Here is a 24,611-nt window from a genome sequence, read left to right as displayed (position 1 = left end):
GAAATAGCAGTTAATCTTATGACCTATTATCTTTCAAGAACTGCAAATTCTACCAGATCAGTAAATTTAAAAATAATTTTCATCAACATCTGGGAAAAAGGGGGAGTGGCTGATAGAGTATAGCAATATAAGCTGGGGAGTTACAGTCTAAGGCATTTTGCAATATACGTATTAAGCATAGTAATTAAAACCTTAAATGTAATGTTAATCATCAGAGTCTGAACCTAAGGTTCACATGGTAGATCACCAACTCTTGCAAGTTGTCCTCTGACCTCCGTTCACATGCCATGGCATGCCTGCCCTGACTCATTAATAAATGTAATTAAAATAATTCTTGAAGTTGGGGGTAGAGGAGAGGAGAGGAAAGAGAGAGAGAGAGAACACGACTGGGAATGGCATGAGTCTTTGAACTCTCAAAGTCCATCTCCAGTAACATTCCTTCCTCCAACAAGACCACACACCTCCTAAATGTGGCCACCAACTGGGGGACAAGTGTTCAAGAATCTGAGCCTTACAGGGATCATTCTCATTCAAGCCCAAACAATTTTTATCTGTTCAAAAATTATTTTTTTCTTAAAAGCTTTTTAAAGAGCATACACCATAAGCCAATAGCCAGAGTTCTTCTTAGTTTATATCCAGGAAATCTGAGGCTACAGAAGATGCTGAGAGAAATCAAATTCAGCTACTAAGATTAATAAGATCATTGATTCAGGCTACAAAACTAAGTCTTAGAATGAAACCTATCTTGCTGGTAAAATGATTTAGGATTTCTTGGCATCCATAACTATGAGGAAAAAGAAGTCATGCTATTTAAAGTACTTAGCCTGTTGTATTTGTTTTAACACCCTTAATGAACCAAGTACACACACACACACACACACACACACACACACACACACACACACACGGTGGGAGAGGCAGATTAAACAGTTAGTTAAAAAAATACTTGACAATGATAACTATAAAGTATGTGACAAATGGTACACAAGCAATAAAGAGACAGTCACATGTTAACTGAGTTGGAAGGATAGGATCTCTATGCTGCAGATTCTGGGGACTTGAATGTGAAGCTCCCTTTGACTCCTAGGCAGCAGCTGACTGGCACCTTGTCTCTTATGGATTATGAGGATAATTGCACTTCTGAGAGAGAAGGAGCACAGAGATGCATGCTTTCACAGTTGGGGTGTGGCTCGTTCTCTAGCTCTTCGGCCAGCTCCCCTCCCCAGTTCTTCCATGTTTTATTCTCAATCTTTTGCTCCTCTTTCTTTATGGTTCTTCTCTAGGTCCCAGAAGATGACTGCTCTTACCACCCCCCCATACCTTTCTCTAGCCAGACATCAAATTGTGGAAGTCATATTCAAGTCATCTTTCCTTTTCTGTTCTCGGACACCAACACCACAATCCATGATTTCATTCTTTCTCTCCTAGTGTGTGCAGTGGCCTCCCCATGATCATTCTAAACCTGATGTAACACTTCTGCTTAAACTTGTAGCATGGCTCTCTAGATTGCAGGGTTAAGTTCAGATGCTCTTTTATAAATATATTTTTAATTGAAATATAATTCCACTCTTTCCTTCAAACCGCTTCCAACACCCCCTCCCCGAATCATGTTTTTCCTTATAATAAGCACATCCTGTCTCTCTGTGGTTCAAATCTTTCATCCCAGATACATTCACATCCAGTCAGCTCACACAGAACTGTCCTCTGACTATTCTGTTACTTTACATGCCTTGTTCCTTTATTTGGGATTCCCTTTCCCTTTCATCCAACTTTTCCTTTAACATTTAGGATCAGAATTACCTTTTCCAGGACCCCATCCCAAACACCCGCCCCGATCAACTCAGCTTATGCCCATATTTTATACAAGTTTTTACTGTGATTTCCATTTACTCTACTGTCTTTCAAGAGGTCAGTGTTATGTTCATGTACTCCATGCCAAGTGTAGCCTGTCACTTAGCCGATTACACAAGAGCTTGAAAGACGCTAAAACACAGGGGTTGATGAATCACTGTCTGGGGAGATCATAGATACTTCAGAAGCTTCTGTATACCTAAATAGAGAGATTTTTGAGGTCTGGCAGCCGGCAAGGAGAATCGCCTGAGTCGTGGATAAGAGCAAAATTGCTTCACCTGCTTCTCTTCTTAGATCCCTAGGCCAATTGGGGCTAGTAGGGCTGGTGAAACCAAAATAAGAAGGAAAACTGCATTTCCCGTCATGCCTCTCGAGTCAACTCTGGATGACCCTCAACGTCCCCACCTCACTCACACGGAAGCGAATGTGTCACTTCCGGTTTTGCAACCCCGTGAGCGGGCAGCGTCGGTCAGCCCTTTAGGGCTTTATTGGGAAGCTCCGCCTTTGCTTAGGTCTTTCTGGAAAGACAGTTTTCATCTGGACCGAGTGGGGCAGGTATTATCCGGCCGCCGTGGGGCCTCCCGGGGCCGTGTGTTGCACGGGGCCAGCAGATCCCGTTTCTCTGGGGCTTTGGGGTTCCGGCGGGAGGGTGTCGCCCAGCACTGACGTTTACTCTGCTTTTCTCTGCTGTCTCAGCGTCCCCGGCTCCTGTGTGTCTCCCATGGCGGATACGACCCCGAACGGCCCCCAAGGGGCGGGCGCTGTGGTAAGTGAGCGGCCTGGTCACCGGGCTCCATCAGCAAGAGTTGGCGAGGAGCAGGAAGTGTTGAGAGGGACAGAGCGTTCTGGAAGGCGCTGCCTGCGGGACCGGGGTTAGGGAGTGGAGTGCGGGTGGAGAGAGGAGCTCGAAGTTTGTTTCAAAAGCGACTGCAGGCAGGCATGGAGCAGGTGGTGGCCATCACCTATCTGCTGGGATATCGGGCCTCCTTGCGCCTTCCCACACCTCAGTCTCTGACCGTCTCCGGCCCCAAGGTTGAAGATGCCATCTGAGGCAGAGGCTTCCACCCACACTCCTCGTGGTGCGGGTAATAGTGCCCTTTGTACCTACTTTAAGCCTTTAAAGAAATTACGAAAGGGGAAGAGCGGTGTGTTTCCTTCAGTATGTCGTTTACTAGGAGGGATACTAACTACCCTTTTGTAAACTTTATAATTAAAAAAGGCTATTCTACAGCTCTACACTAGATATTTTGTCATTTAGTCCTTAAACTGAAGTTTTGTTTGTTTTTTTTTTTTATAAACATTTTACAACACCTCTGTATACACCTATTTTGCTGACCCATTTGAAATTCTTGCTAACCTACAAATGCTAAGTATTATTCTCCGCTTGGCTCCATTTGGAAAGTTTAATATTGATGTATGTTAACCAAATATATAGTTTATGTTCAGATTTCCTTAATTGACCATTGGCACATCCCCTCCTTGGGATTCAGCCATTGCATCTGTTAGTCTTATCTCTTTACTCTCATTCAGTCAATGGAAATTCCTCTGTTTGACCTCTTTGGGTTTTGAAGACACAGGTAGTTTCAAATTGCAGAATGATCCAGAAACTGCAGTTACATGACTGATTGTGTTCTTCTCAAGACACAAGAACCATTTTATGTTGATTCTTTGGGGGAATTCAGGTATGGTGTTTAAGGAGATATCAACTGATTCGAAATTGTAAAAAGACAGTTTCCCCTTTATAATTAAAAAGTTGTCTGTCCTGATACTATGAGACTGTGTGAATAATATGCCCTGGAGTGTTCAAATCCAAAGATCCATTAAAATAATTGGGGGTGGGGGATGTGTAACTGTATATATCAGGCAGTTCACACTTAAAAACTTAAACCAACATGTGCCTTTTAAGTTCCTGTATTGTGTACCTGTATAAAAAGACCCAGATGAGGGACTGGATAGATGGACGCAGTGTTTAAAAGTGAATGTCGCTTTTGCAGAGGACCCCAGCCTAGTTCAGTTCTCAGCACCCACATGGTGGGGGGAGTGGCTCACAACCACCTGTAACTCCAGCTCCAGGGGGATCTTCTGGTTTCCTTAAGTTACTATATACTCCACACGTGTATTCACACCCAGGTTCACATAATTAAAAGCAATAAAAATGAATCTTTAAAAAAGATGTCTGAAATGGATAATTCAGTGACTTACTGATGAATGAAGTAGGGTTACACAGAGGCATGTGTAGAGGTCAGAGGAAAACCTATGAGTCAGTTCTCTGCTTCCATGGTGGTCTTGGGGCTCAAACCCCGGTCATCAGTCTTGGTAGCTTGGGCTGGGCTGTCTCAATGGCCCATCAGAATGGATTTTAAAGAGAATGCTCTAAACAAACTGAGCACAGCACAGTAAACTAGATTCATCTTTGCATTTGACTGCTGCTATAATCAGATACATTTTGGGCATCATAGTATAATAGCTAGGTCTCAATAGAATAAGCTGGCAGCATGTTATATTCCTGATATTGCTAGCATGTAATTAAAAGGCATGTAATAAAATGCCCTTGTATACTTGTGTTTTCTTTAAAACATTTTTTTGCACACTCAAGACAATAGAATGAAATTGCTTAAAAGTAATATTTTAAGACATCAAATGCATAAAATCAGTTTATTGGAAGCACCAACTAGAAGCAAAAAAATCTATCACATGTAATGAGGATTATATTATATGTGTGTGTGTATATATATATATATGTATATATAATGTATATGTATATATATATATATATACACACACATACCCACATATGTTTGCATCTTGGTGTTTATTTTTTAACGTTGTAGTTAAAAATATGAAACCCTGTTTAGAAATGGTATATGTTAGTAGTAAATTGGATTTTAAGTTCTTGCTTTCATGATAAACTTAGTCTTAGGGCCACTGATAATAAGGTAAAGTTTGTGTGGGATCCTGTGGGAGTTGCAACGAGTCTTATGATCTGAGAAGCAGATACCAGTTCATACTTGACAGGCATGTTTTGAGTGTGCCTTGGGTTTGGTAGGCTCTTCTGCATGTACATGACAGATAGTCTCCAGACTGATGAGTTCAGCACTAATTTCAGGACTAACTCTCCCTTTGTAATAGTTTATTTAATCCAAACCTAATATTGGATGCCTTATTCAGTTCTGGGGCCTGACTGTTTGGGTTTGAGATTTTTCTAAGAATAGACAGTACAGTTCTCTTGAGAGCCATTAGTTCTTATTTAACGTTGTTTTAAAATGGATGGAGCCATTGTTATAAATGTTGAAATAGCACAGAGAATTTTATATAGTTGAATTACTGTCCTGATTTTTTTCTCAAAGTGCTTCTAAAAAACGTTGCAAGGTGGTTTTTAAATATCCTTTGTAGTAATAAAAGTGCATAATTTGTCCCTAACACAATTTACACTTAGCTTACCATTATATTTTTCTTTTTAAATCTAGCAATTCATGATGACCAATAAACTGGACACAGCAATGTGGCTTTCTCGATTGTTCACAGTTTATTGCTCCGCTTTGTTTGTCCTGCCACTTCTTGGGTATGTATTATTGTATTTCTGACTCAGTGGGATGTTCAGTCAGCATTTATGAAAAATGTGAAATGGCATAGGGCTAATTAACACAAATCCTATTTAAAATCAACAGTAATCTATAATACCAGTTAGGGGATCTTTTATTGTGGTTAGTGTGGCTGCTCATTGACAATCATGGTTTTAGTAATTCTTACTTTTTTAACTTGACAAAGAGTGAGTGCTTTATATTATGTATATTTGAAGTGATGCTTCCCAGAATGAGGAGTACATTCATATAATTTGTTTTCTATTGACAATTAAATGATTTAGGTGTTGTGCAATTATGATGCAATTCACATAGGAGGAAGAACTGTGGTAGCTGTTGATGTCTCATGATAACTTTTCCTCTGGTAATTTGCAGGTTGCATGAAGCAGCAAGCTTTTACCAGCGTGCTTTGCTGGCAAATGCTCTCACCAGCGCTCTGAGGCTACACCAGAGATTACCACACTTCCAGTTAAGCAGAGCATTCTTGGCTCAGGCCTTGTTAGAGGACAGCTGTCACTACCTGCTGTATTCACTTATTTTTGTTAATTCCTATCCTGTCACAAGTATCCTTTTCATGTCATGACACTGAAATTGCCATACTAAGCATGTAGGAGCCGTCTTCATTATTTTTCTGTTGGAAAGATACAGTAATGATGTTTCATGAAGCTTGTTTATTTGGGTCATTTGTATGGAGATGTAAAATTTCTATCTCCAAAATTTGAAGTCTAAACTCTGTAGAGCTGTTTTGGGAATGTAAACTTCATCTCTCGGTAGTTTCAGTATTGTAAACCTAGCAGATATTTAACAATTAACAGTCAAAGCACAAGTTGATACATGAATTCGGTATTTAAATCTTTATTTCACTGACTTCATATTTCTTTGGGAATACGCAATTTTTTTTCAAAAAATGCAAATTATTTACATGTATGAGTGTTTTGCCTGGTATATGTATGTATACCATGTGTGCTTAATGCCTGTGGAGACCAAAAGAGGCTGTTGAAACTCTTACAACTAAAGGTATAGGCAGTTGTGAGCCACTTGTGTGGGTGATAGGAAATGAATTTAGGTCCTTTATAAAAGTAGCCAGTGTTCTTAACCCACAACCATCTCTCCGGCCATACAAATGTGTTACTTAAAATAAATAAATAAAAGGTCTTTGGCTACCCAGCTTCCAGTGATCTAGGAATAAAAGAAAATCCATAAAAAATAATTTGCTTTGACATGAGCCAAGTGTGGTGAGCCTGTGATCATAGCTCCAGGAGGCACAGGAGGTCGAAAGAGCTAGTTTAAAGAGCTAGTTTCAGACCAGCCAAGGTTATGTAGTGAGGCTTTGTCTCAAAGAGCAAAACCAGGCTAGCTAGTTGGCCCAGCAGGCTCATTCTGAAGAGTCAGGAGAGAATGAAAAGTAGCAAGAACATAAACCTAGGAAATGCTAATCTAATTCATAAAGAAATTGGGAAGTATGGTATCTGCAAAGATGGCCCACAGTAATACTATAGATGTGTTTGGGCCTTTGCTGTTTGTTTGTTTTTTGAGACAGGGTTTCTCTGTGTGTAGTAACAACTGTGGCTGTCCTGGAACTCCACTTTGTTAACCAAGTTGGCCTCAGACTCACAGAGATCTGCCTTCTGAGGGCAGGGATTCTTTTGTTCTTAAAGTGGTATTGTTCTTGCTCTGTCCATGACTGGCACTTAAGAATAACATGGTAGATTTTTCATTGCTTATCTTTTCTAAATAAAGTAAAAGTGACATTGAACCAGCCTTGTAATTGCATACCTTTAATTCTATCACTTGGAAAATGAGGGTAGGAAGGAAGTCAAGGCTAGCCTGGGTTTTCATGAGACCTTGTCTCAAAACCAGAGGTTGGAAAAAGTAAAGTGACATCAAAAGCTAAGATGAACCTCTTAAAGCTTTGTGAACTGTAGACAATTAGAGATGAAATACTCATTACAAATCTCCTTGGTCTCTATGAGGATAAAATTTAGCCTAAGAGAATGAGAATGGTGAAAACCAGAACTGGAACCCAAGTAACTTGACTTGTGTTGAAGGTTATATTTTTCATTGCTTCTGTTACTGTTACTTCAAGTCTGGGGGTGTCAGTTTAAGTTGAATTTTTATACGGTTTAGCAGAGTTTCACATAGGCCTTAAAAATGAGAAGCTTTTTAAATTTCAAGCTTGAAGGAGTCTGGTTCATTAAAAATTTTTAAATTGGAGCCAGACATGAGTGTACCTGTAAACCCTGGGAAGGGAGACAGGGAGTTTGAAGCCAGCTTAGGCTGCAGAGTAAAATTGGAGTTTGTGTTTAGATTCTTGTAATGTTTGGGTATAGCTGCTTACTGGTTGGAATGAGTGAATTAAAGTTATCATGACTTTGATACTTGGATTATTAGCATTTAGCAGTTTCTACTCATGCCATACCATTCATCATTGACAGTCTGTCATTCATGAAATACTTGAAAAGTTTTCTATTATTATTCTGGCAAAAATTGGAGTGGATTGTTTACATTTCTATCTTTTGAAAAATTGAGCTAGATGGTGATGGTGCATGCCTTTAATCCCAGTACTCAGGAAGCAGAGGCAGACAGATCTCTGTGAATTTGAGGCCAGCCTGGTCTGCAGAGTGAGTTTCAGGACAGCTGGGGCTACACAGAGAGACCCTGTCTCAAAAAAAAAAAAAAGAGTTTTCATGAAAATTATGTATTTACCTATAGTGTAAGATAGGTAAATGTTGGACTTAATATGAAAATTAAAAAAAAACATTGAGTTTAGTATAAAAATTCCTTAATTATATTTGTAATTAAGCTGGTAAGACCTGTGGTAGATTTTATGTAAGCTGAAATTACAGTCTCTCTTTACAAATTTAGTATGAATTCAAAATGTTTAAACAAAATTCAGGTATATTTCCTCAAAGTAATGGAATTTACTTTGACACCTTTGTCAACAGTGTAGACGCCTGTAAAAGCAAGGTTTTTCTGTGTTTTAAGACCAAATTGGTATGCTGGAGAGATGATGCTTAGAGGTCTTATTGTCCTTGCAGAGGATCCAGGTTTGATTTCCAGCTCCCACATTAGGCAACTCACAACTGACTATAATTCCAGTTCCAAAAGACCAAGTCCTACTGGCCTCCAAGGGCACCTGCATGTGTGTGGTGAACATAAACTCGTGCAGGTACACACACATAACTAAAAATAATAATAAATAAATCCTAAAAAAACCAAAGTGGCCATTGTGGGGTGAAAGCTATATTCAACGTAGGGGTTGGCCTACATTTTAGCTTTGCTTAGCAGTTTGTGGTCCTTTATTAAAAGTGTTTTTTTGACTTCTCAGAAGGATGGTAAGATTTAGAAAAATGAGGAAGTTTACTGCTTCCTATGTGGTAGAACTCCATTTGGTTCCAAGTCTGGCTCAGAAAGAAAAGCCATTCCACCAAAGTCATTGTCAAGTGTTGCTTCAGCTCTACTTTGCACATGTGCACAGCCGTGTCCACGGGTGCACAGTGCTCAGTGACTTAAAGACTTTCCTTAACTGCTTTCTCCAGTGAGCATTTTCCCAGTCTTGTTATTTTCTTTGCTTCATGCTGCCACTTACACTAAGAAAGTCCTTGATGTGAGTAAAGCCTTTTTGTTTCTTTGGTTTTTAGAGTGTCGATAGTTGGTATGACTTTGAGTTTCAGACACTTTTCACTTAAGTCACTCTGTTCCCCCATAAACTTGTTAGAATTTTTTTTAGTGTTTGAAAGTTATATTGTTCAAATGTCATAAAACAGCATCTTTTGTAGAGAAAGGATTGTCCTTAAAATTTCCTTCCAGGTCCCTAAAGATTGAAATATACATCTCCATTTATAAATGTGTGACTTGCAGGGTAGTGGTGGTGGCACACACCTTTAATCCCAGCACTTGGGAGGCAGGGACAGTTGGAGCTCTGTGAGTTTGAGGCTGGCCTGGTCTACAAAGTGAGTTCCAGGACAGCTAAGAGCTGTTACACAGAGAAACCCTGTCTAGAAAAACAAAGCAAAAATCCTGTGTAACTTTAAGTTTGATGAATTGGCAGAGTCTTATGTTACTATCCCTCAAACTTACTGTATAAGTTATTATATTGAGTATTTGTAGAATAACATTAAGAGCTGCTTTCCTCCATTATTTTTTCCTGGGCTGGGGGTTTAAGCAGTCAAACCAAGCAGACATGCTATATGTACACTTAAATTTGAGTTAAAATAACAAGTTCAAGGTTTTTTGTTTTGTGTTGGGTTGTTTGTTTTTTTACCCTGGCTGGTCTGAAACTCTACTTAAGCCAAGCTGGCCTTGCCTCTCCTCCCAGTGGTGGTGCACACTGGAGGCAGAGGCAGGCGGATCTCTGTGAGTTCCAGGGCAGCCTGGTCTACAGAGTAAGTTCCAGGATAGCCAGGGCTATACAGAGAAACTCTGTTTAGAAAACTTGGGTGAAGGTGGGAAGCTAGTGTTTAATCAATTATTTTTAATGAATGGTTTTCTTTTTTACAATTTATTTTATGTGCATTACTGTTTTGCCTGCATGTATGTCTATGTAAGAATGTCTAGTTCCCTGAAACTGTCGTGACAGACAGTTGTGAACTGCCAAATGGGTACTGGGAATTGAACTTGGGTCCCCTGGAAAAGTAGTCAGTGCTCTTAATTGCTGAGCCATCTCTTCAGACCTAATTTATTTCTTTATTTCTGGAGCCACATGAGCAATTATGATCCCATAATTTGTGTTGTTATCTAAGGAGTCACAGATATTTTAACTATTGATGAATAGTCAGCTTTTTGTTCTGACTAGAGACAAATAAGCACTTTTTTGGGGGGAAGGCTGGAATTTAACTTTTTTATGGAAAGTAAAGTAAGAATGAAAATTTCTTTTTTAATGTGTTTTGGGTTCTTTTGGAAACAGAATAAAGCAATAAAGTACACTAAGTTCTTGGTTTGTGAGTTCTTAAAGTCACTTTTAACTAACTGACCTTTAGTTGTATTATCTGTTAAATATGCTACTGATCTAAAGACAGTGGTCAGTTCTTCAGATTTAACCAACTGTGAATCAAAAGTATTTGCCAAAACATGTTGTGTCTGTACTGAACTGCCTTTCTTGGCATTCTTTAAATAGTTATCACTGTGTAGCTTTTGTGTCATACTAGATTGCAAGTGATGTAGGGATGGCTTAAAGTATAGAAGATGTATGTAAACGTGGTGTCATTCTAAAGAGGTGTCCTGAGCCCCCATATATTTTGTTGTTAGAGTGACTAGTGTGTTGTTAAAGATGTCAGGTTCCTTCTAATGCTTGTTTCCTTTTGTTTTAGGCAAAGGGTTCAAATAGTTTACCTCTGCTGAGATCTGTCTTGGATAAGTTAAGTGCTAACCAACAAAATATTCTGAAATTCATTGCTTGCAATGAAATATTCTTGATGCCTGCTACAGTTTTTATGCTCTTTAGGTAAGAATGAAATATGCTTGTTTTGAAAGATTGATGACAGTTGAACATAAAGATAGTCGCCGAGATTTCACCCTGCTTGAGTCAGAGCAAGTTCAGCATGATTCCCCCAGGTGGAACATCCTAGCTGCTTTAGTAGAAGCATTGTGCTGTGGGAAAGCCAGGGAAGTGTCTCTTTCCCCAAATGCTTTAACGGGCTTTTAAAATCATTTTCTTTGATGTTTTCATGCATGCGCTTAGAGCTTTGGTCATTTTCACCATCCCATGGCCCCATTACTCACTCATCTTCTCTTTTCTCTTGTTGAACCCCTTCTCTTCAAGGTCCCCACACTTAGAGGTCTTTTTTGCTTATTAATTAATTTGGTGACTATTTAATTCATGTATATAATGCATGTGATTTTTCTCCCCATCCTCTTGTATTTTCCTTTCATCCTTTTCTATCCCTATTCCCTATTCCTTCTTACAAGTCCTTCTCTTAGCCGATCGTTGGTGGCACACGCCTTTAGTCCCAGTACTCGGGAGGCAGAGGAAGGTGAATATCTGTGAGTTCAAGTCCAGCCTAGTCTACAGAGCTACTTCCAGGACAGGTTCCAAAGTAATACAGAGAAACTCTGTGTCAGAAAAAAAGTTGTTATTTTTTTTTTGTTACCCATTGTGTTAAATCAGAGCCATTGGTGTGACCAGGGGTGTGAACTATCCATTGGAGCCTGTGGGCTCACCAGTGTAGGACTGAAGACACTGACTCAGTGCTCTTTCCCCGCATCTATGAATAGCCCCAGGATAGGAAATTTGCCTTACACACTCGTGAAACATAATTTAACCCTTGTAAATTAATTTTTGAATTTTGAAAATTAATTTAAAAATACTGTATATAGAAGAGTCTTTTGTCTTAGTTAGGGTTGCTGTTGCTGTGATGAAACACTGGGATCAAAGCAACTTGGGAAGAAGAGGGATCATTTGTTGTGCGAGTCCACATAACAGTTCATCATCTACGGAAGTGAGGGCAGAAACTCTTTAACAGGGTGGGAACATAGCAGCATGAGCTGATGGAGGGGAGCTGCTTACTGGCTTGCTTCTTGTACTTGCTTTCTCAACCTGCTTTCTTAATAGAACCCAGAACCTCCTATCTGTGGTGGCCCCACCCACAGTGGACTCCCCCACTGATCACTAATTAAAAATAGGCCCTACAGGCTCTCCTGCAGGCTGATCTTTGGAGGCAATTTCTCAATTGAGGTTCCCTGCTCTCTGTGCGTGTCAGATTGACATAAAACTAGCCAGCACCAGCCTAGTTCAGCTTATTCTTGCCTTTTTTGAGGTGATACAAGGAGTTGTTTTGAAAGTATAGTCTTACAGTAACAATTGCCTACAATTGTTTCTGTAGTTTGTAAAGAGAAAACTTCTTTTGAGAGGTGAAATACCACCATAGTACTGGTCTCTCCATTGGCAATTTTGCATTTGATTTTACATGTGCATATCTACCTGGATGCTTGTTTTTATAATAGTTTTATAGATAAGCTAATAGGGGTATCTAACCTATTGGCTTCTCTGGGCTGTGTGGTCATCTACGAAGTTCATGATCAAGCAAAGAAAAAACTTTCCACAGTATTTTAACTAAGGTTCCTATTTTATGTTGGACTGGATTTTTAGCTGTGTTGTGCTTCATGTGGCCTCACAGGCTCTAGGTTGGGCACCCTTCCCTTCTAAAAGAGCATTTTATGATGAATTCTAGTTGTGGTTCTGTGTTTTCTGTTCCAGAGAAAGCAGTTTAATATGTGTGCATTTGTAATCCACTTAGAAAATAACACCGCTTCTCGTGGTGGTGCCTCTCCTACTCTCTGGAGGCAGAGGACAGCCAGGCAGAGAAACCCTGTGTTGAAAACCAAAACGATAAAAATAAATAAATAAGTTAATTAATTGAGAACACATCTGTAGAAACCATAGTTTGTGGGAGTTGCTTTGTTTATTGTATTTATTGTTTGTCATAGTTGCCATAATGCATGAATTATTGCAGCTTGTTTTTCCAGTCAGGAAATTTTATTTATTTATGTTTTATGTGTGAATTCTGTGCATGCAGAAGAGAGCATCTGATCTTGTTATAGATGGCTGTGAGTCATACCATGTGGTTGCTGGGAATTCAAATCATGACCTCTGGAAGAGCAGCCAGTAGTTTGTTTGTTGTTTGTTTTGGTTAGTTGTTTTCTCCAGATGGGGTCTGGCTGTCCTAGAACTTTATAGACCAGGCTGGCCTCAAACTCATTGAAATCCATCTGTCTCTACTTCCTAAGTGCTGGGATTAAAGGTGTACACCACCACTGCCCACCTGCAGCCAGTGTTCTTAACTGCTAAACCATTTCTGCAGCCCATTTGTTTCTTTTAATGGTTATTCATTGTTCTGTTGAATTTGTATGTTCTATTTTATTACCCTGGTGTTTTGCATTTTTAGTTTTCCAAATATTGATACAGTAGACACCTTTCTTAGCTTGCTTATACTTGTATACCAAGAATGGTTTCTTTATAGATACCAGATTTTTTTGTGTTTAGTGCACTTTGTCTTTAATAGACCATGTCAGGATGTTCTTTAAATGTCTTTGGGTAGCATGAAAAATAAAAGACCCAGAGACAGATATTGGAGTTGAAGCTTCGAGCTGAAGATCAGAGAAGCAAAGCAGCCAAGCCAGTAGATTTTAACCTTTAGCCAACTGAAATGGCAATCCTGACTCCATGAATCCTCAGAGGCAAAAGCTCTTGAGTTCCTGTCTCCTCTTCCTTATATTCCTTTCTCTGCCCAGCCATATCACCCCTGTCTCTATCTCCCTAGTGCAGGGATCAAAGGTGTGAGCTCTGTTACTCTTCTTTCTTGTATAGGCCAGAGTAGCCTTGAACTCAGAGAGATCTATCTGCCTGTCTCCTGAGCCCTGGGATTAAAGTGTGCATCACGACTGCCTATAGCTTGTGGCTGGTTTTGCTTTCTTAATCCTCACTCAAGCTTTAATAAATCATAAGTAACATATCACCACATCTGTGTGTTGTCCAGGCTTAGGCTTGTAATCTTAGCTTTGGGAAGGTTAAGGCAGGAGATTTCAAGTTCAAGGCCAGTTTAGGTTATATAGTTAAGACTCTTGTCTAGAAAAAAGTCTGTAGACTTGGTTTTCATAATTTTTGTACAAGTTGTTGTAACTGAGTATAGAACTTTGTACTTTTTATAGTCTTTGTTGACTGACCAATGAAGTTTTTATATACCTGACAGTTGGTTTTAGTTTTATTTTTTCACTCTGCTATTGAGCTGTATTGCCCTTGGTCCATTTTTACTTTTCTTTTTTCTTTTTGAAACAAGGTCTTGCTAAGTTGCCTAGGCTGGCCTTGAATTTATAATCCTGCAACCTCCTCCTGAATTTCTCTCTATGTTTTTTATTTGTTTTTGACACAGGGTTTCTCTGTGTAGTCCTGGCTGTCCTGGTACTCAGTCTGTATACCAGGCTGGCCTTGAATTTACAGAGGTCCACCTGCCTCTACTTCCCTGATGGGATCAAAGGTATGTGACACCACGTCTAGCTATAAAAATTTTCTGAATAAATTTTTCTGGACCTCCATTATAGTTTCTCAGACTTTTAACTTCTTTATGAGCTTGAATTTTTCGCATTTAAAAGGAAATACTGCCTAGTATGTGTAAGACTTTGTGTTTAACCTCTAGCATTGAAACAAAGTAGTAATTTAAATAGATAAATAGCTAAAATCCATTTCCTAAATGTTGAGTATAGGATTTGATGCAGCTGTGTTTGTAGATTATTCAACTCTAAAGCTTACACCTTAAAAATTTAGCATCCTCACATGAAACCTAATTTTCGAATTATAGTAGGATTTTACTTTTGATCTTAACTCAGTTGAGCTCAATAAGACATTTATTTAACACTGTGAATAAAGTTGTCATCAAGAGTAGTTTATCAGAAATACATATAAAGATAATTTTTTCACTTGAATTTATTCCTTCAGAGAGAGAGAGAGAGAGAGAGAATGTGTTGACATTGATTGTCTTCCATTATCACTCGCCAGACACAGTGAACTGAGAGTTCATTATTTGCCTACCCTGGCTATTTAGCAAGCCCCCGCCGAGCATGTATGTGAACTCATGTCCTCATGCATGTGCAGCAAGCCTTCAGCCACTGAGTCTTCTAGTCTGTGAATCCTGACACTCAGCTTGTCTGTATTCCTCTTCCCTCCTAGCATCTGTTGATTACTTTTTTACTTTTCCTTCAAACAACTTTACTCACTCATTTGAGTGAGTGTTAAATTTTTCTGTCTCAGGTTTATGTACTTTATTTTATGTGTGTGAGTGTTCTACCTGCATGCATGAATGCCGTGCCCATAGAGTCCAGAAGAGGCCCTGGAATTGGACTTATGGGTAGCTGTGAGCTGCCATGTGGCTGCTAGAAGCCACTCCTACATGTTCTCCAAGAGGAGCAAGTGCTGACTGTTGAGCCCTTTCTCCAGCTCCACTCTTATCATGTCCAGTTCCATCCATTTTTTTCCCGCACTACAAATGATAGTATCTCATCCTGACTGACTAGCATTGAGCCATGTATGTATACTTAGGAATATGTAACACATTTCTGTATCCGTTCATCTGCTGATACTTAACTTCAGTTGATTCCATGTCTTGGCTGTTGTGAGTAGTGATGAGGTAAACATGGAGTGCATGATCACAGTGATAATGTTGACCTCATCTCCTTTGGAGACTTGCCCAGAAGAGGAGTAGTTGGATCATGAGGTTTATTCCCATTTTCCATAATGTTTGTACTAGTTTACATTGCTACCACCCATGCATACCTATCTTTTTCCCTACATCTTTTTTTTTTTTTTTTTTTTTTTTTTTTTTTTTTTGCTTATTTTCATAATTGCTCTTCTGATGGATGAATCTGAATTCTGCTTTCACTAACATTTTAACAATATATTTAATGTATAAACAAGGGGGATTCTTCTGGTTTTGTATGCACTTAATGTTGTTCATATAATTTTAATATAATAAATTAAAATCATTATTTATATAAAGTTTATTTATTTTGTCTTTGGGGATCAAGCCCACAGATTTGACACATGTTAGGAAAGTGTTCTACCACTGAGCTATGTCCTCACCCTTCCATGTGCAATAGTATATAATACATAGAATACTTAATACTTTAAGTGTGTAACTTAAATATAACCAAAACTATAAAATTAAAATAACCATGCTATCACTATTCTTTCCATGCTATTTTCATGGAGATACACTATCTGATTAGTAGGGGCTGTATTACTTAGAGCTCTGTATTGAATGATAAACCTACACTGGAGATTATCATATATATGCATGAACATATGTGCAAACACAGATGGCCATTGTAAGTTTGTTTACTTCTTTGCTTCTTTTCCTATATTTTCATCAGTTCCTCTCTTCCTTTTCCCTCTGTTTCTGCTGTCTTGCTTTCTTCCCTTCCTCCCACGTTTTAGATTTTGAGACAAGGCCTTGTTTTGTATAGCCCAGGCTCCTATTGAGACAGTCCTCCCCCTTCTACTTCTTCAGTACCAGGGTGTTGAGACATAAGCACCCTGTCATGTTTTTTGTTGTTTTGAGGGATTTAATCCTTTAAAAAAAAATATCCACAGGTACTTATAGGATGTTTTGCAGGTACTACATGCTCAGCTATTGCTTTATTTTTTAATGTATCCGAGAGCTCCCCTAAATATTCAAACTCAGGAGGCTTGGTAGTAATAGTAGGAACATAAGATGGAATACTTAAAGCTGTAATAGGAACGGGATAATTTTCATGTTATATCATATTACGTGTTAATAGAAGTTAAAGTTGGTTAACAACATATAAGTTGTTCCTCATTTAATTTTTTGGATCGAGCAAGGACAGGTACATGTTTTTTTTTCTCTCATGTTCATAGTAGTGTCACACTCTCTAGAGCTAGTAAATAGTTATGTGATGAGCATTGTGTTAGTATTAGTTATTTTGTACACTTGTGTACATTTGTTCCTAGAAAGATGGATTATGGGAGTGTTTTGAGAAATTCATCAAGGATTAACTTGGATGGTGGGAAATGGGTTTTCTGTAAATGTTTTCTATATTAACATTTTAGTTTAGAAAGCTAAAATTTTGTTAGATTATTTGTTGGGCAAAATGTGTATAATATTAAGTAATAAGCATATAATCATAAATTAATTTTATTATGAAAGTATGCAAATTATTGTTGGGCCCTGACAAATTAGAATAAAGGTTTAAAAATACTAAGCTCTTTTTTTTACAAAAGGTTTTGTTGTTTTTGGCTTTTTTAAAGTCAGGCTCTCACTATGTGATTCTGGTTATCCTGGAACTCAGTATATAGACCAGGCTAGCCTTGAATTCACAGAGCTCCTCCTTTGTCAGTCCCAAGTGCTGAGATTAAAGGCATGCTTTAAAGTCACTAAATTGGCTTTTTTTAAAAAAAAAAGTATTTTGTTGCATATATTATTTCTTTGTATGTGTATGTACACATACATGTAGAGGTCATAGAACACCTTTGAGGAGTCAGTTCTCTCCTTCCATCATGTGGGTCCCGGGTTCTGTCTCAGGTCATCATGCTGGCCACCTTAGCTGCTGAGCCATCTCTCTGGCTCACATTCTGAATTTTACCAAAGTTGCTCTGTGGGTTTTCCTTCGTCCCCCCCCCCCTTTTTTTTTTTAAGGACAGAGTCCCCCATAGTCAAACTAGTCTCAGACTCACTATATGCTTAAAAATGATCAGCTCCCTCTATCTTTCAACTGCTGGGATTGCAGTGTGTTCCACCATGTCTATCCATTAGATATTTTTTTATGGCCAAGATTTTTGAAATACTCGATGCGATGTAATATACAAAGCATGCTGTCTCACTGTGTCCACATAAGCTTGCAGTTGTATGCCATCCTCCCTTCTTCCCTCCCTCCCTTGTATCCAGAGCCTTGTGTGCCTGTTATGTGCTCTACTTTGCACCGAGCCACATCCATAACTCCATACCTGTTTTGTCTTTAGCTATTTGAGTGTCTTAATCTAGATAGTTTGTAGAAAATAATACCAGACTTGGAGTTTCATAAAACATACACATACATGCCTCTTGAGGTATTCGAATTAGGTTTTTTTAATTAAGAACATTAATTAACATAGGCTCTGTCAGTTTTATTAGTTAGTTGGTATAGTTTTGAATTTTTCTTGCTAATATAAAATAAGGTAAGCTTTCTTTTTTTTTTTTTTTAAGACAGGGTTTTTCTGTGTAGTTTTGGAGCCTGTCCTGGTACTTGCTCTGTAGACCAAGCTGGCCTCCAACTCACAGAGATCACCTGCCTCTGCCTCCTGAGTGCTGGGGTGAAATGCGTGCAATACCACCACCCAGCTAAAACAAGCCATTCTTAACTTGGATTTTTAAGATTTAGAACTTAATTTCAGGTGGGCATGGTAGAATATACATGTAGTCTTAGCTCATTATGCTGCGATAAGAGGCTCAGGAGTTCTAGGACAGCCTGGGTTACATATTGAGACCCTGTTTCAAGAAACATTGCGCCCACAAGATGATTGGACAGGTAAAGACACTTGCCTTGCAAGCCTGGCTATCAGAGTTTGATCCCTTGGTTTGATCCCTGGAACCCAAGGATAGGTAGGAGAAATCCAGCTTTGCCCTCTGACCTTTTTATACACACACACACACACACACACACACACACACACACAAAACAATTTTTTAAAATACCAACAAAAACTTTGATTTTTTTTAAATCAGTTCTCTGCTAATTACAGGGATAATATTTTCTGAGTTTTAGTATTTAAAATTTTAACGTATAGATATATTTATAAAAACTTAAGAAATAGCATTTTGCTCTTTTTCAGTCATCTGTATCCTTCTATTTCTGTTGTAAGAGTAATTTGTGCCTAGATAAGGTAATTGTTACTGACCCATCTGATGAAGACACACATATTCTCCTTTTAAATTGTTTGCAATTTTTGAATATATGTATGAATTGGTAACAGGTATTCATCATCTTTGTATTTGCTTATTTCAGTGGCCAAGGAAGTTTGCTCCAGCCTTTCATATACTATCGATTTCTTACTCTTCGCTATTCCTCTAGAAGAAATCCATATTGTCGGTAAGTTGGTGACTAGCTTACATCTCTTTTGTTTAGTATAGTGTCCAGATTTACTATTTATAACCCTTGGAAATTTGTTAACTAATAGTTTAGAACTTAGAAGAAATACCTTTGAAATTTAAGTTATCGGCTTTAAAACCAGCTGGGGTTAGTGAAGATGTAGTTGTGTAGCTGATCTCCACTTAGAGGTTTCCATCCTGAGAACTTCACAGTTAAGTTGAAAATGTATTTAATACATCTACCTCAGCCAACAGCTTAGCAGCAAGTGCTCCATAGGATGCCCTCGTCACTGGAGCTGCAGGTGCCTGCTGTTTCATAGCTTGTTGCTAGCCTCAGAAAAGATGGAAATCTGAAGGATGGTGCTGCTCAGTGCATACCACTTTTGCAGCAGCATAAGTAAAAAACACTGGAAGTTAAACTTTGGAGATTGGGACCTTAACGTTCCTTTGTAGAAATTGAAGCTAGAGTTATCATCATTTAAGGTTCTAATGCCTAGGAAATACATGAAACTTTTACGTTTCACTCTTAAGGACTTTCTTAGTTGAAACTAAGTTAAAGTTAACAATAGTTAAAGTATTCACAAATCAATATGCAGCAGTGTCACCTTGTGTGAACTATAGCTTCCTATACTTCTGTTATACAAGGTCTAAAAAGCTCATAGCCAGGCAAGGTGGTTCACACCTATAACCACAGCACTCTGGAGTCTACTGCAGTTCTCTGTACTCAGGCCCAGTGAGTCAGAACATAAGGTGAAAACTGGGAGTAGTCAAAATGACCCTTGAGGATCCATCAGATCGACTTATAGTACAGTATGCAGTATACATTATTTTGTATATGATGTGTATGTATATATGCATGTATAATATGTAATGAAGGATACTTTGTGGGCAGTATAGGTCAGGCAAGGAAGGGCACTTAAACCCGGAACAAACATGAAGCAACACAGCACTGTCAAAAATTGCGGTAGGAAATGGAGTGTGGTGTGAGATCAAGGTAGATTGTGTGAACTGGTAGGTAGATTTTAATCTGAGAGAGCTGGTTTGGTCAGTATCCAGGTTGTAAAATGGCAGTTATCGAGTATGTTCAATGTTGTCTCCTTTAACTTCATAGCACTGAAACTCCTAATGCTCAGAAAACTCTGAAGAAGCAGCATGTAGCCTGGTGTGGCATACACCTTTAATTCCAGCACTAGGACAGAGGCAGGCAGACCTCTGTAGATTCGAGGCTAACCAGGTCTACAGCATGAGTTTCAGGACAGCATGAGAAACCCTGTTTGAAAAACCAAAAATTAAAAAAAAAAAAAAGGGGGGGGGGGAGAAAGAAAGGAACAGTGTGTGAATTGCCCATGTTATGTAAATTTTTTTGGTCTTGTTAAGAATGAATTGAATTTGTAAAATGTGAAAACTGACTAGTAAAGAAAAAATGTAGCTAATCCCTTTTAGATATAACTGTTATTTTTTTTTTTTTTAATGCTTTTTGTTACTTTTCTACTCAAAAAGACACTGGATTTTGAGATTATTGTCTGTAATGAGTTGGGAATCCTCATGCTATCCTGACTGGTCTTGAAATCCTAGGCTCCGCACCTCATACACTAGTTCCTGAGGGCTAGATAGGTGTGCATGGGTTAGTGATATTTATGATTCATTAAAGCTTGACAAGATTCAGAAAAGCAGAGTTAGCCACAAGCCTTAGAAGCCAGGCACACACCTTTAATCCTGGGACTCAGGATTAAGAGTTAGAAGGATCCCTATGAGTCTAAGGCCATCAATCTATACAAGATTGAATCAGTCTAAAAGAGAATTATAGATCACACCTTTAATCCTAGGACTCACGAGAGGTATGTAAGTCAGTATCCAGATTCAGTAGGACATTCATTCTCTAGCCACTCTGAGGAGACTTGGTGAGAGCTTATGGAGACAGGATCAGATCATTCAGCCTGAGGGAGACATTTGATGCTAGTGGCTAGCTGTTTGCTTTCTGATATTCAATTTGAATCCCAATATCAGTCTCTGGGCCTTTTTTTTTTTTTTTTTTTTTTTTCTGTTACATATTCGTGACCCACGTTGGGGATGAAAGGTGTACCCCTGGCTTGTGTGGCTTGTGGCTAACTTTGCTCAGTCAAGCTTTAATAAACCATAGATAATATTTTACTACACATGGGTTCACCTTTTTATATTCCTTATAGTGTATTCTAGGTCCGTCTTTGACTTAAATTTCTGTTGTCGTTTTTCGAGTCAGGGTCTTGCTGTGTAGCTCTGGCTATTCTGAGACTTATTATGTAGACCAGGCTATCCTGAACTCAAAGGTCTGCCTGCCTCTGCCTCCCAAGTGTTGGAATAAAGGTTATGCACTGCTCTAACCAGCTACTTCTTTAATTTCTTTTCGGTCAACTTTTTCTCAGCATTGTTTGTATTTGCTGCCTTTTTGTTGTTTCTGAGCAACACTATTTTACCTTACAGGAACTTGTTTAATGAACTGAGGATTGTTGTTGAACACATTATAATGAAGCCCTCCTGCCCACTGTTTGTGAGAAGACTTTGTCTCCAGAGCATTGCCTTCATTAGCAGACTGGCACCAACAGTTGCGTAGTTTAACATCTGATTAACTGTGGGTAGAAAATAAGCAGTAGTAGCTGGTAACTTGGATAGGGGTCTCAAATGACAGGTCTAACACCGACCTCAGTTCAGTTTACATGATTTACATAAGTGCATCTCACTGCAAAAATAATCATTTTTGTGGCATGTTATTTACATTATTATTTGTGGTTGTGTAAGTTTAGTGATAAATGTTACTCAATTGTTTTAGATACTTCTGTGCCTACATCATGAAATACATTTATTTCTTTTAAAAAGAATTCTGAAATTTGTTTCACCCTAACCATTAACCCAAGTTATGTCTGGAATGAGTTCATTATGGTAATAGATTAATTCAGTATATTTTGAGACAGTATTTTTCCATTCAGTAATTTTGGTTGAGATTTTAACAGAAGCCCATTCCCCTGCAGTTTTTTTTTCATACCAATCTTGTGCTGCTTTGCTAGGACAGATGTGTTTCGCTTGTACCATTACAAGGGGAATTCTGTATCTATTTTATGACCTACTAAACTTTCATTTCCATTGGTACATCTATGGCCTTGATGGTGTTGGAAAACAGCTTGACTGTAAACCTGTATTGGTTTAGTTATTTGGGCTCATATAACCAGTTAGTCTAGAAGGTGGTAGTGAAACAGAATTCCTTTCTGAGGCCTACATTTTACAAATGTCCACAGATAGATTATCAGTGTTGCTATAGTTTATAGAAATACCTAGTTCAGATTCTTAACTCCAGTTTTCTTGGTTTCTTAGGCTTGAAATGTCCTAGAAATTTGCAGCAGCAGTTCTGATGCCTTTGAAAGGATGTGATTGAAGATTGAGCATGTGAATACACTTGTATGTTCTGAAATAATGAAGAATGTTCTGTAGATTACATGCTTATCCAGCAAATATGATTCAAAAAGTTAAATGGAAAGGTTTATAGGTAAGGTAATTAAATAGGCCTGGGTAATAGTTGAGGAGGATAATGGGTGTCCAGCCTGTAATGCATACATGAATTTGGGGGAATTGGATGTATTGCATCTGTGATTGGGGCTGGGTAATATATTCAAGCCTATAATTGAGTTCCCATCAATTCCTATATAAAAGTCACTTTGATCCTTATTACTGTTGCATGATTGGAAATGCTTAAAATGATGCACAATTTTAGTATAGAGTAATGTAATATTGTGGTCTTTTTTTTGTACCCAGTTCTCTTCTATCTGCATGTAATTTGGATTTCTTAAATACATTCATTAGTGACTTGTAACATCAGTTTTCTTTTTTTTTAAAGCTCCTAATCTATAGAAAGGTGATAACTTGGGGTAAATTTCCAGAAAAACTACTTGATAGCTTAGCTTTAACCAGCTACTTTTACTTTTTTTTTTTTTTTTTGATATTTATCCACTGAGTTGGAGAAGCAGCCTCATAATATCCAGTTGATTTTTTTTTTAATGTATGTGTCTAGCCTCCTTATCACTATATGTGTAATCTGATGGTTTTAACAATACAACTTTGTAGAGCAATAAAGTGACTACAATGTTATGTAAACATACTGATTTCTAATGATGTTTTAAAACATTGCCTTGAATGACATTAAGTTCTAGCAGCTAAGGGCATATTTATTTTGAAATATTTTTTCCCTCCCCCCCCTTTTTTTTTTTCCCCCTATCTTGGACCATTTTATACTCCTAAGAGGTCATAAGAGGTTCAAAAATAGTGCTGAGAGTTTCTATGTACCTCTTCCTTAACTATTTTTATATTAGAATCTTTTAATTAGTAGGACATTTATGCAAAGTAAGATAATAACCTTGGATTAACTAAAATACTAAATTTATTTGGATTCCACCAATTTTTATGTTTGTTGTATGTGTGTGCTGTGTTTCTACCTGGATTGCCTTTTATGTGTCAAGGTGTGTAGGTGAGTTTTTGTTGTTTATAATGCTCAAAAATATTTCCTTAGAGAAGCTAATTCATACTGTTTTTAACAAGAGTTTTTTCCTTAAAACTGTAATTTCAAATGCTTAGTGATATAAATTAAGACTTTTTAATGAGACTACAGAATTACATTATTTCTGATAACACTTGTGCTTGAATGGAAATATAGGTTTGTTACTTACAGGAAGTTGCAGAATATAAGTAATATTCTTAAACCTACAAAAAGGCAAATTTTATAATTTAAACATTACTAGATGTTTGCATGGAAATTGTAGTTAGAAATATCACATTATGTGTGAATATGTGCAGTCAGCTGATCTTGAACCTGAAATTAGTGTTTCCATGTACACCTATCAAAATATAGGTAATGTGCATAAAGTGTATGAGCAGGGAAGACGTAACACTTACTGCATAACTAAACAGTTGAAAAGAATTTGGTTATCCAGAATGTCTGGTCCTTTAGGACATGGAACAGTGCTGCTTGTTAACCCCATTGGACAGATGGAAGCATCATACAAAGCCTGTTTTTCTTTAGCAAGCATTATGTATTTCTTTGTATACTTCATCTCTTATTGAGTTGGATGAATTTTTTTGTTTGTTTTGTTTTTGAGACAGGGTTTCTTTGTGTTGTAATCCTGGTTGTCCCAGAACTTGCTCTGTAGATCAGGCTAGCATTGAACTCACAGAGATCTGCCTGCCTCTGCCTCCAGAGTGTGGAATTAAAAGCATGAGCAACCACTGCCTGGCAAGTTGGCTGTATTTTAATATTAAGCCACAGCAATTTCTTAAGTGCAATTTGTATTTAAATTTTTTTAAATAAAATTTCACTAAAGTGAATGTTTTTGGAAGAAAAATAAGAAAGATAATTTTAAAAATTAAATTTAAATACTTATGTACCCCTCATGGAAAATGTCAAAGCAAACCTAATAACAAACCAGAAGTTCTGGAAAATTAGTGGATTCTCTTAAATTGCAAAGCACCAGTACATCTAAAGAGCTAGACAGAAATTTGAAATAGATTTGTAAGTTTAGCAAATATCCTGGAAAGGAAAATGGATGCATATGTAACAAAACAAATAGAACTTGAGTTCTCTAAAACA

At 38.0% G+C, this 24,611-nt stretch overlaps 1 protein-coding gene across 2 annotated transcripts; it reads left to right on the top strand.

Annotated features, from left to right (window-relative positions):
* Positions 1-2,259: 2,259 nt before the first annotated feature.
* Positions 2,260-23,125, top strand: Tmem33 (transmembrane protein 33). 2 transcript variants are annotated; one of them, XM_051198570.1, is made up of 9 exons: positions 2,260-2,406; positions 2,548-2,617; positions 5,319-5,413; positions 5,808-5,995; positions 8,972-9,039; positions 10,742-10,875; positions 18,921-19,004; positions 21,464-21,584; positions 22,349-23,125. In XM_051198570.1, the coding sequence occupies exons 2-9, from the start codon at positions 2,573-2,575 to the stop codon at positions 22,352-22,354; spliced, it is 741 nt and encodes a 246-aa protein (XP_051054527.1). In that variant the 5' UTR covers positions 2,260-2,406; positions 2,548-2,572; the 3' UTR covers positions 22,355-23,125. The 2 variants fall into 2 exon arrangements, with proteins under 2 accessions (XP_051054527.1, XP_051054526.1); XM_051198569.1 differs by having other exon boundaries at positions 21,464-23,125.
* Positions 23,126-24,611: the final 1,486 nt, after the last annotated feature.

Source organism: Phodopus roborovskii, unplaced genomic scaffold (assembly GCF_943737965.1).
Source record: "Phodopus roborovskii unplaced genomic scaffold, PHOROB, whole genome shotgun sequence".
Taxonomy (NCBI): Eukaryota; Metazoa; Chordata; class Mammalia; order Rodentia; family Cricetidae; genus Phodopus; species Phodopus roborovskii.
Note: the sequence above shows the minus strand (reverse complement) of the source record. Positions and strands in the feature narration are given on the sequence as shown.